The 12486-nt window shown below is 41.1% G+C and overlaps 1 protein-coding gene across 2 annotated transcripts in view; it reads right to left on the bottom strand.

Annotated features, from left to right (window-relative positions):
• Window positions 1-212: 212 nt before the first annotated feature.
• Clcn5 (chloride voltage-gated channel 5) overlaps window positions 213-12486 on the bottom strand; it is a 161378-nt gene continuing 149104 nt past the window's right edge. For both annotated transcript variants that reach the window (XM_034485351.2, XM_034485353.2), the window contains 4 exons: window positions 10316-10502; window positions 8553-8951; window positions 8163-8379; window positions 213-6179 (listed from right to left, as the gene is read on the bottom strand). In XM_034485351.2, coding sequence (XP_034341242.1) covers window positions 6089-6179; window positions 8163-8379; window positions 8553-8951; window positions 10316-10502 — 894 coding nt within the window. In that variant the 3' untranslated portion in view covers window positions 213-6088. The remainder of the gene's footprint in view (window positions 6180-8162; window positions 8380-8552; window positions 8952-10315; window positions 10503-12486) is intronic.

Below are 12486 nucleotides of genomic sequence, written 5' to 3'. Positions count from 1 at the left end.
GAGTTGCAGATGTCTGGGAGCCATCATGTGGCTGCTGGGAATTGAACTTGGGCCCTCTGCAAGAGCAACACGTGCTCTAAACCACTGAGTCATCTCTGCAGCCCCTCAGTTGCTTTTAAAACTAGTCCCCAAGGCCCGCACGCTGTCCTTGTGTTTTTGATGATCAAAGATGAACACTTGAAAAGTTCAAGGTCTTCAGAACCAGACGAGAATCAAGTTGGCTAAGGCTGTGCTTTATTGCATGCAGAATTACAAATCTGTGCTAAGTGAAAATGTATAAAGCAATGGCAACCAAGGTTTAAGCCACACAGAGAAAGGGCTGGACGATCCCATTAACCCTTCTGCTAATGTCCATTCCGTTGCCTTGAACAAGATTGTTTCCATTTCTTAACAATTTGCATAGCACTTACTCGTCAAAGTGCTTTCCATTCATTGTCTCAGTTTATCCTCACAACAACCCTGTGAGGTAGGTAGGGCAATTTACACTATCCCCATTTTGCAGATGGGAACACTGAGGCACAGAGCGGTTAAGATCTTGAGGCTAGTTAGTAGAAGCATAGGGAATACAAACCAGGTCACCTAACTCCCCAATCTTTTTTTTTTTTTCCTTTTTACACTATGTCACTATACGTGACCAGGGAGCAGAGCAAAGTGAGCAGTAAGCCACAGCTTTGGATCGGGCTGTGTCTATGAGCAGGTGAGGATAAAGCTACGAAAGCGTGGCTGAAAGATTGGCAACCCTCTGATAAATGACTGGTCTGAACAGCTCAGCACTAAGCTTCCTGTGGAAACTCAGACTGTATTCACTTTGGCTGAAGCTCATGTCTGGATGCCAAGTCACTACAGATATCTATGCGTAAGCTTCAGCTGAACTTTGACCAACTCTTAGGAATTCAAACGTCCGGTCAGACAGATTTTCTTTGGCTACTGCGACTGAAGCCAGCTCTCCGAATGAGCTTCCTACAGAGAAATTCACATGGTGTCCATGGGCTGGACCCTGGCCCTTCTGATCCTCCTGGCTTCAATGGCTCACCCAATAGCTGGTATATTTCCCATGGCCAGAAATGAATGGGCAGAGGTATAAACAGGAGGCTGGCCTTGGTCAAATCAATAAGAGTCATCATCACGGACATCAGAGTCACCCTCTGGTGACATGACCAAGACGCTGTCAGGCCCAATTCCTTTCTGGCCTGTACCTGGATAGCAGCATAGCTTCAAAAGACAATTTTAGAGAATACAATATTAAACATATAGTTTTATCTTGAATGGAGTACAATATAATCATCACACAGTCCCAAAGGACCAAATATATAGTTTAAAAAAAGTAAATACTTATATATAAAAAGCTGAGCACTAAAAAGGCAGGACAATGGAGAAGAAAAAAAAAATGGAAGGTAAGAAAGAGAGTGAGGGACAAGGACCATATATTTGAGGTACCCTCTACTTGATGGCAAGGCTGAACACTACCACTTTGATTAAAAAAAAAAAAAAAATCACAGGTTCTGTTTTCTTCTCCATTTCACTAAATGGCATTTTTTCTCATTATATCCTAAACTACCACTTAATCCAGCGCATTTGAACTAATATAAAATACAGCTAAAGCCCTCAGCACTCCCATCCCAGTAAGTATATTTCTGGCTTTGGCCCCTATTGTGGACTGAGCAAACTGCCAATGGCCTCTCATTAGCTGAGGAGTTTCCATTCTCTATTCTCAGGGCTCATCTCGTCTCTACCTGCCACAGTCCATATTCAAACAACATGGTCATAAAAATGGGAAGAGAGTTGAAGGTAGGATGTGCATGGTAGGAGGAGCAAAGGAAGAGGCAGAGGCAGATTGCCTTTTTGCCTATATGTACCATCACACAGTTTCTCCTCCAAAGGCCAAACATTAGTCAGGGCATTCATTTGACAAGTGTGCACACACAGACCAAAGACCCTTTGGTAGCAACTTAGAGGTAGGAAGTTTTGACTGTAAGGTTGGGCTGGACAGGGTAACCTGATAGGCCCCATAGGGGGTGGGGGTGGGGGGGGAAGAAAAGAGGGAAATGAAAAAAGGAAGGAAGGTCCATATATCACATCCTTCTTGGAGGATTTGGCAAAATCCTACCAACATCATGGGAAAATCTCCTTTTCTTCCCTTTATCTCTTTATAACTCTGCCCAGATGCAGACGCTTAGGAAAGAGAACGTGGCCAGCATATGTATGGGGAGTAGCTTGAAACTGCGAGTACACAGTTTCCCAAGAGCTTCTCTCCTTAGAACAAATGGCTGAATGCGAAGCAAAGCCCAGCAACCGTCCAGCTCTGCTGTGCCCATTCCTCTCCAACCCTGCACAGCTCCTGAGCTGCAATGGGAGAAAACAGCTTATATAGAATAAGGACAAAGTAGGGAGAGCTTAAAACAAAAATGGTCAAACGTTTACCATCTAGACACTCCTCAAGGGTTGACTGTCTCCATAAAGCTAGACTGCCATTAAGTCAAATAGAGCTTTGAGGCTCTAGTTCCTTTGGGGATCCTGGACATGATTTGCTTCCCTCTCCTTTTGGGGCATGTGGGTGGCTAAGCCCTTCTGCCTACCTTATGCTAAGATGTATGGACTGGACTGGGGAACGGGATGGCTTTCTTCATACCATCAGGTACCATCCAGACAACCCCAGAGGTGGTTGCAAACATTAAGGTTTTAGAACAGTAATGTTGAGCCCATGCATTCAAAGGCATCAGCTCTTCCTGCAAAGACTTTCAGCTTGGACTTTAGTGCCAAAACAATTGGCCTACTTTGCAGTTAAACCAGCAAATTAATTGTTTGCTCTGCCAGATGGCCAATTCAAAGTATCATCAATTTCAGCTAACCCACCAGAGGCGCTCTCTGTTCTGTGGACTACGTCAGCTCTCCTCTGAAGCTGGGCTGAGCCAGGACACTGGCACCAGAGAGAGGAGGGTTGTTCCAAATCGGCTGTTTCTAAGCAAATATCCAAGTATAAATGATCTCTATTAGCGATTATTTCACATCGCCAGTCCTCTGTTAATCTCCAATTGAGCTCACTATGCAATCTCTCTCAGCTTCATTAAGCTCTTTCCATTGAAGGTGTAAAGATATAAACTCTAGCAGTTAAGACTGTTAAAAGATCCATAAATCTAGCCCTCACAGCTAGACTCCCTCCAGATATAGTGCCTTGGAAAATTCACACTCTTGAGGCATTTATTGGCATTCTTCTGTAAACACTTTCCTCACATCAGGCTATTTCCTTTTCCAGTACCAAAATAAACTTGTCTCAATTTCTTTGAAAAGCTTAACTTCTCCAGTATTTTACCCTTGAGGTATGTAGTCATTCGAGGCCCACTGCCGGACGGACTTCCCTCTATTGGCTTTGTTTTTTGTTCTTTTGATTTTATGAATACCTAACTGATGGAATGGAATGGCAATGACAGGAAAGAGTTCCCTTTTACCTCAAGACAAGAGCCACTGTGTGTCCAGGTGCCAGGCTAGCAATCTTGGAGAGTACTCCAGGCAGAACTCCTCAACCTTTGAGCTAAACCATAGGAACAGACAGACAATGGACACCATACACTACAGCTATTTCTAGCATACAAGCTACAAGGATTCCTGAGAAACTAAGGTTAATGAATGATATTTCTAAGGAGTGAGGTATCAAAGGGATATTGTCAAATTTATCTGGAGGACCCCATTGGTGCTTAGCATCTAGAAAGTATCCATTCGCACAGTGTTATCTGATTTCTTAGATTTATTCTCTGAATTAGCACCTTAACACTGGCTCGTCTGAGTACAATGAAAAAAAAAAAAAAGAACTAGAAGAGACACAAAAGCAAACAAAATACTCTCCATGCCACCGCTGCTCTCTGAGATAGGACCAAACTTTCCCTTGCTATTTAATACCAGACAAACTAACATTTCCGGCTTTGCAAACCTTAGTGAGGCAGGATCACCAAAGAAAGGTACTGACTGAACTCGAAATACACAGACAAGAATTTTGATCCCCACATAATACACTAGGTGGTCATGCAGTGGCATGGAAGGAAAAAGACATAAAGTCACAGAGCCATGGTGATAATACCATGTACCCCTAAGCGTTCTTTTTCATTAAAATGCCAGAGGAATATACTTAAAAGGAGAAACTCTGGTGGCTACCTTAATATAGTAAAGATAAAAATCAAAATATGTCTTGGCTACTCAGCCCTGGATAATAAAGGACTTTCTGATTTGGGAACGATAAAAAATGGGGGTTTTAAAAAAAATGTCCTTGACTTGGGGATCAACAACTTTTAAAATGAGGTACACTGAGTTGCTTGGGAGGAGTGGGTTACCCATGGGAATGTGCCAAGGGCTGCTGGTCCTGGACTAGAAGGACAATAGGGAATAGTAGGAACAGACTTGTAAGATAAACAAGGCTGAACTGTCACCCAACCACATAGTCTCACTACCATGGGCACTGGAGAGGGAAAAAGAGGCATGGCAGTAGCAATGGGACCACATGGCAAACAAAAAGGCTGTGTCACTTCTAGTCCAAGTGCCAGGAGACTGCTGGGCCTTGGCTTACAATTTAACTAACCCTAATAGGTATGTTTCGTTGTTATTAGGAATGATAAAACTAAGAAGACTGCTCCATCCTAAAGAGGATTTGGTGCTGAGAAGAGAGGCAAACAGAATGGAGGGAGAGTGATTGCGCATGGATAAAATGATAGAAAATGAAAGAGTGGTTGGAATGCTGGTGGTGGCTCGTGAATTCCACCAGTTGTTTCTATAATGTGATTTTTTTTTAACTGCCACAAATGTGGTAGGAAATTGAGACAGGCACCTTTTTTTGTTTTAACTGGGTACAAGCACCTTTGTTGTCATCAGGCCTCATCCCTATACCTAGGTTTTAGGATGCTCTTTACTTTCGTTAGATTTCCAAGGATGGCACCTCAAGGTAATTGCAGTTGCCTATCCCGTTCCAGTTCCTTCCATACATGTAAGTAGCTCAAGCTTGCTTCCTGCTCACAGGAACAATGGCCTGTTGTGCACACTCCACACCGGGAGGAGCACAGGCATCCAGTTACTTTAGTACTGGTGGTCTTTTCAAAGAAATGCACTAGGATGCTAAGGTAGCTCTGAACCTTCCCTACTTTACCAGTATTCAGCCTAGACTCAGTTCCAGATACTGTTCTTATTCCAGATGCCTGAAGCACCATCATCCATGGAGGTGACATCTGGGTAAGAGAATGGGTTAGGGCTTCACAAAACCGTGGTATTCCTAGCCACCGACTTTTGCTCAGAAGTTATCAAGAAAACTGGAATAAATGATTCCTAGCTACTAACAGATTTCTAACAAAGTTCTTGTCTACTAGTTAGCATTGCCATTTGGAAAATTAGCCTTTCTTCGGCCAAGGAGAAAGCTCTGTAACTTAACTTTGTGCACTTCAAAAGACCAAGACAAGCAGGCCCACAAGGTCAACCCCTCTGCTTCACTTGGAGGAGATTAACCGAAGCAGCACTGTCTTCTGATGAGAAGGTAAACGGAACAAACTAATAACGCTAAATACTGTAACAGGAGTAAGAATTTAAGTAAAACTTCACAGTCTAGAAAATGCCATTGCTGTTTCCTTCTGGCTTTCCTTTCTGTGGCTTGAAAGGCAAAGCCCCTTAGTTCACACTTCATCTCCCATCAATGACAGTTAGAGTCTCCCTCCAACACATGGTTTTTACCATGAGTTTCCTGCAGGCTATTTGTCAGAATAGTTGGAACTTTTCTTGCATAGTTTTCAGTGATTGCATATTGGCTAACGATTAATTTTAAATTAAAAAAAAAAAAACTATTTGAAAGAACAAACATAATACAACCATAGCCATCTTGCTTACTCTTTCGTGAACCCTTCCTAACGCAGTATCACAGAAGCCTAACTGTATTTTCTCCTGAAGAGATTATTTTCCAGAAATTATGTAGTGCAACTGATTAACTTGTAGGAAACAGACAACACACTAATATGACTTCACCATCCAAATATGGGAAATGTGTTTTGGGTACCCAGTTAATAAAATATATCCATGGTCCGCAATGTCCTTGTTTTATATCCAAAACAACCCGATGATTCTAGTTGAAGAGAATGGAATCAGGGTCTTGGTTTGCCATCTGTGCTATATGTTTTAAGACATCCTTTTTGGTAATGATTCCAAGTAAACGCCTGGAAGACAAACACATAAAAGAAAACCATAAATGTACAATGAAAATAGTGTCCTTAACTAAAGGTAGTGCTTGTCCTCCTTAATCCTTCTCAAGTTTTTTTTTGTCCATACTATCTGTTCTTGGAGAACAAGGAGCTAACAGTAGGATGTATATTTACCCCAGACTAATGGAGCAATGCACCTGTCCCTTAATACACTGACGTCTACATCTAGGTCTCAGGGCCCACATTTTCCTCTGACTTAAATATTACTCTCTAAACCTATGAATGGTACCTACTTGCTACAGCCCTGTTCAAATGCTCCCCCAACCCCAAACATCCCTGGTCCTATGAGCCAGCTGACACCCTGCCCTGCCCCCAGCAATGGCATGCTCTGTGCAGGCTCATCTATGGCCCTTATTCTTTTTGCTTTTGCCCTATGATCATTTGTGTGCTCCTGCTTTCCCTGTAACCATGCACAGTACTCAAGGACAGAGAAAAGTTTATTCACTCTCATGTCTTCCCAGAATCTCACAGAGTATCTTCTTACATGAGGTTAGGGTTTCGGTAAATACTGAATATACACCTATCAGAAATTCTTCTGACTTAGCTCTTGTAAGATTTTTTTCTATGACATTTCCAAAGTTTAGAAGCAGAAGTTCTTATAGAAGGTCTTATAACTTATACGAAGTTAACATAAAATGTTAAAAATAAGAAAACTTTCCAATACTCTCCTCAGCCTGTACCTTTTTCCAATAATAATAGCATAGTTTCTTTGCTAGAAAGCATGTATTAGAGGAAGAAAAGAGCCTTCGGCTTGGAAGTTCAAAGACTTGTGATTTACACCCTACCACTACCATCTATTTAATCAGCGGCCATTGGCTAAAGCATCAGGCCCACTAAAACTTAGATTTTTTTGTCCTTAAAAATAACAAAGGGATTTTAAGTATCAAGTACAAAACTCTTCTTTTGGAGACAGAGTCTCATGTAGATCAGGCTGGCCTACATTTACTACATAGCTGAGGGTAGCCTTGAACAACTAACAGATTCTCCTGCTTCTACTACCCAAGTGCTGGGATTATAGATATGTGCCACCATCCTAGTCAACAGTCTCCTGTAACTAACCATGGCTTTGGTTACTCAAAGTCAACCATAGTCTGAAACCACAGTACAATACAATAAGTTATTTTAAGAGGAAGGGGAACTTCACATTCCTAAAATTTTTATGACAGTGCATTGTTATAATTGTTCTACCTTATATTTACTGTTTTTACTGTCTGACTTAAAAATTAAGCTTTCTTGTATAGTTATCCTCTAATTGTATTTTAAGAGAAAAGTTTTATTTTAACAGGAAGGGTGATATGTAGGATGAGCTAAGGTGGGAGGAGTACAGAGAGGAGGAGTAAGGAGAGGAGAAGAAGATGGAGAGGAGGAGCTAGGTGACGAGAGAGAGATGGGGGGACATGGAGGCAGATGTTCACATGCCTCCACCAGTCAAAGATAGTTGATATATCTAGGTTGGGTATTGGATTACACTTCTGATTGTATGGGCATCTTGTTATTGAGCATTACCAAACTTATGAAGCCTTTGAGTAACATTAAAAAAAATTAAGCTTTCTCATAGGTGTGTGAATATACAATAAAAACACATTATATATGAAGGTTAGTACTAGCTACAGTTTTAGGTTTCTAGTGGTGACCTTGGAAGACATTTCTCAAGGGCTAGAGGGACCACTGAACAGCTCAGACACCATTACAATTTCAGTGATGCCTGTGCACAAGAGCACAGTTCCTTTCTTGGTAGAGAATCTGAGTGACTGATAATATGCAATAGTTTGCACCCCTCAAACACATTCTCTTCCCTGAAGGCCATTAATCATACCTACCTCCTTCTTGAGGCTTCAAAAAGGCTTAGAAACCTTGGTTTAATTTGGGGTTTCTCCCCTTTACCTCTCTATTCAGTTTCTCCCACATTCCAATCTACCTTTATTCAAGGGTGCTCACCCATTGTGTGTAACCAGGCACTGGCGCAGTCCCAGCTTGCGGAAGATATCCACTACGATCTCCATTGGCGTAAGGTCTGTCACAGTGAAGGGGCTGAGATCCAGGATGTTCCGAAGCTTCAGGGTAGGTGGGGCGTACGGAGGCATTGGAGGCGAGTGCTCCGTGAAATAAATGACGGAAGTGCTCACAACCCCGTCCTGTTTCTTCCGAGCATTTTCTGTGTGAAGAGAAGAAAATGAAAAGTTGAAAGTTGAAGTGCTAGTTCTCCATTCTGTCCCTTAACTGGACCGACCGACCCCTCCCTCCCTCCCTCCCTCCCTCTCTCCCCTCTGTCTCCCTGATTTCATGTCCAATTATCAAGTTCCTTTATCCCTTTTCTGAAATCCTTACCAATTGAAATAATGAGATCTCTTCGAAGAACAAAGCCCACAAGTCTTTGCGACTCTCGGGACACTACCACCGGAAAGCCACTGTAGGTGGTTTCACTGATTATGGTCTCTACATCTTCTACAGTCATACTGTCCTGAGTAAGGACAGTCAGCAAGGGATCATTTCTCCGGGGCTTCATCACATCCATTGCCAGAGTCTTATGAGCAAATTCTTCTTTGGCTTCAAGAAACGGGTATCCATTGAGACGGATGTGGGCATCATAAATGCCCTCTCGCCCAAGAGCATCTGCCACCCACTTGCTTGTCATGGCTGCAGCCATCAGAGGCACAATATATTCCAGGCCACCAGTCAGTTCAAACATTATGACAACAAGAGAAACAGTCATCCGAGTCACCCCACCTACAAAGAAAACAGACATAGGAGTCATTTAAGATTGTAGGCCTATTGTATATTGTAGGTCCTGTTCAGAAAACCACTAGAATAGATGCTAGGACATCATCTCAGCAACAGCTGTACAGATTCCAGATTGCATTAAAGCAACACCCTCCAGTAGAGGTGACTCCGACTTCTCAAAAAAGTAGAAGCAGCCTTCTAGGATAAAAAAAAAAAAAAAAAAAACCTCATTGCTTTTTTTCTAATTGTACATGCTCATTATAAAAATTTAGCTGCCAACAAGCAGAACAAAATTTTCAAGTATTTTTCCAATACAAACCCGTGTATTTCTATATATAAGCAGAGTAAAAAAGTTTTTTCAAATGTAAAAGTACATATTTTTACATATGTGAGCTTATATTATGTTTAGTTCCTTACCATACTTTTTTCTCCTATTGTATGTTTGGTATATTCAACATCATTATCAATTTAAAATTATATTAACAAAAAAATTTAAAAGGTTGGGTCAACAAGAAAGCTCCACTGTAAAAGTTACTTGGTGTCGAGTCTGATAAACTAAGTTTAACCTCCAAGGCACAGGCTTCCCCGTTCCCGCCGTAAAAGAAATGCAGGAAAGAAAACTCAACATCACACTGAAGATGCTAAATATATCAGCAGCCTGTGGCACAGGTCCACAATTCTAGTTACTTAAGTGGTGGAGGCAAAAAGGGTCACGTGTGCGTGCCGGAAGAACTTAATGAGATGCTATCTTAAAATAAAAAAAAAATGAAAAGAAGTCTTAGAAGATAATATACTCAATGGCAGAGAGCTTGCCTAGCAAGTATAGCTTGGCTTCAATCCTTAGCATCACACACAAATATATGTTAAAGAGAAGAGAATCGTGTTTAAGGGCTGTATAATGTAATATATGGATGGAGCATAATGTATTTTATATGTTCCTTAATGTTCAAATTTAAGTTGGGTTTCACTGGTGAGCATGGGGGTTGGTTTGGTGTACAGACACGGTCTTACTATGTAGGTTAGGCAGGCATGGATCTTGAGATTCCTCCTGGCTCAGCCCTCCAAGGGCTGACTACAAGCATGTGCCACATGTGCCTAATTTTTGTTTTTATAAATACTGTGATACACATTCTTATGCAGCTATCTCTGTCCAGATTTCTGATGACTTCCCCTATGAAAGACATTAAAATTACCTTTGTTAAAATATTTGAGAAATAGTAAACCAAGAAATGGATAATCATGACAAAAAAAAAAAAAAAAAAAAAAAAAAAAAAAAAAAAAAAACCCACTCTGCAGTCCACGGTGTTTCCCAGTAGTCTTCATTCGATTGTCACTGGCAGAGTGACTTCTTTGAAGCAAACACTACTCACCTAAGCAGGCAGCAGCCCCAACCATGGCATAAAGGCCAGGCGTGATGCAATCAGCTCCCTGACTACACCAGCTATTGAAGATGCCCCAGTCGTGGTGGTAATAAGCCAGTTGCTCCATTCCTACTCCTAAAAGACGGCCAGCTATAGCACCAACAGCCATGCTGGGGATAAAGAGACCAGAAGGAATCTGCAAAGAGAAAGCACAAGGTGGTTAGCGAGAAATGACGCAGTTCTTGGTATATGGTAGGGTAGAGGACTGACCCTCTGCGAAGCAAACAGGCCAACGACACTTTAACTATGCACTATGCTACCAAGTGGCTGCAAAGACTTGAATGACACTACAGGGACTAGAGGTTCTCTGGGACGTGCAGGCAAGGATGACTTCGAAGAAGCTTACCCTGATTCGGGGTCCATCAGGCAAGAGCCTGAACTCTCCAGACCAACACAGAACTGGAGGCAGAAATTAGGCCTTTCCCAAAGAAAAAGGAAAATAGATGGAATTTCTCAGATATGCAGACATTTCCCCAGTTCTGAAGTTTTATCAGCAACAATCTACTCTTTGATGACTATTGTATTCTATGCAGGATGGTCTACATATAAGATTTTATAGATGTTCTATAATAACCCCAGGAATTAGACATTACTATTCCCCAATGACAGACCCTAAGGCTTAGAGAGGTTAAGTCATTTACCCAAAGTGAAGAGTTAGTGAATAGTAACACTGGTATTTTCATAGAATATTTATAATGACACTTATATATTGCATCTTAACCCATCACCCACACCAAAAAGATGGCACAGGACAAGTTTTTATTCTGTCTAACCTCTAACAACACAACAGAAAATGAAACTAAATTTTAAAATGAGATAGTCGCTATAGCTGCATGCTTAACCCAAACAGGGACCATTCATCCACCTTCCTGTTTTGTTTCTTGGCTTCTAGGAGTTATCACTATGAAAGGAAGGAAATGATGTAAACACAATCAGAACACCTTATGGTTCTTGGTGTGTATGTGACATTGGAATGAAACTGAACATGGTGATGTCTGAGGAGCTACAGACCCCCTTTAAATAAAACAGTGAAACAACAATGTTGAAATTAACCCAAGAAGCACCCAGAAACTTTTTGGGTGTTTTCCTATCCCTGACTCAAATACCCTTCCACGGGGAAGATAGGGGGGTTTGGTAACAGGGTGCTGAAGAGAGGAAACAAAGAAGAAAAACCGAGGATGGAGGAAGCAAATGCTTTAACTGATTTTCTATTTTCATTTCCTCTGAAACACAGATATTATAACAAATATTAAAGATAAAGACCTGCTTGGAAGTAAGACATAATGATTGTACATATTTCTTAAGTACTGTATAATAATTGGATACATGTATACAACATGGAATGATCAAATCAGAATCAATACCGTATCTATCACTTGAACATTTATTATGTCTTTGTCTTAGGAACATTCAAATCCTCTCTCCGTTTCTGAAATATGCAATCAATTATAGGTATCGTTACTTTACTTTGCTATAGAGCACGAGACCTAACCCTGAGATAACTATACTTCTCTGCATGTACAAGATCAATTACTGTAGCTTTTCCATGTAAGAATGTGCTTAGATTGGTTTCTACATTTCTTGTGGTGTGTGAGTGTGTGAGTGTGTGTGTGTGTGGTATGTCTGTGTGGAGGTCAGAAGCTAACTTTCAGAAGTTAGTTCTTGCCTTTTACCATGTGGGTTTGAGAAATGAAATCTACAGCCTTGGTGGCTAGAACTGTTGCCGCAAAGCCAGATCACGGGTCAGTGTTATGTGATGTTGATAGTTTAAATACTTTACATCAACATGTGAAGTGGATCCTACTGCTATTAACTGTAAAAACTTCACTTAGCCATGTTGGGTTGAACTTTATGAAGTTGCTAAAAACTAAAATGTGTTCAGGATGGTAGAATACTGGTAACCTCATGGAGTTCAGGCTAAAAATCAAGCTTCTTTAATTAACTCTACCATGTATCCTATAAGGACTAACTGTGGTAGTCAGACATTGTAGAAAATGATGTAGCATGAACACCCCACTGCCCTTTTAGTGGGGAAAATGTTTTTACATAGAAAAGGGAAAAAAAATGTTTCTTTTAAAAACTCATTGGTGAGGTTTGCATTTGACCTAAATAAAGGTATC

This window comes from Arvicanthis niloticus, chromosome X (assembly GCF_011762505.2).
Source record: "Arvicanthis niloticus isolate mArvNil1 chromosome X, mArvNil1.pat.X, whole genome shotgun sequence".
Taxonomy (NCBI): domain Eukaryota; kingdom Metazoa; phylum Chordata; class Mammalia; order Rodentia; family Muridae; genus Arvicanthis; species Arvicanthis niloticus.
The sequence above is the reverse complement of the archived record's forward strand: the minus strand, read 5'-3'. Positions and strand labels throughout refer to the sequence as shown.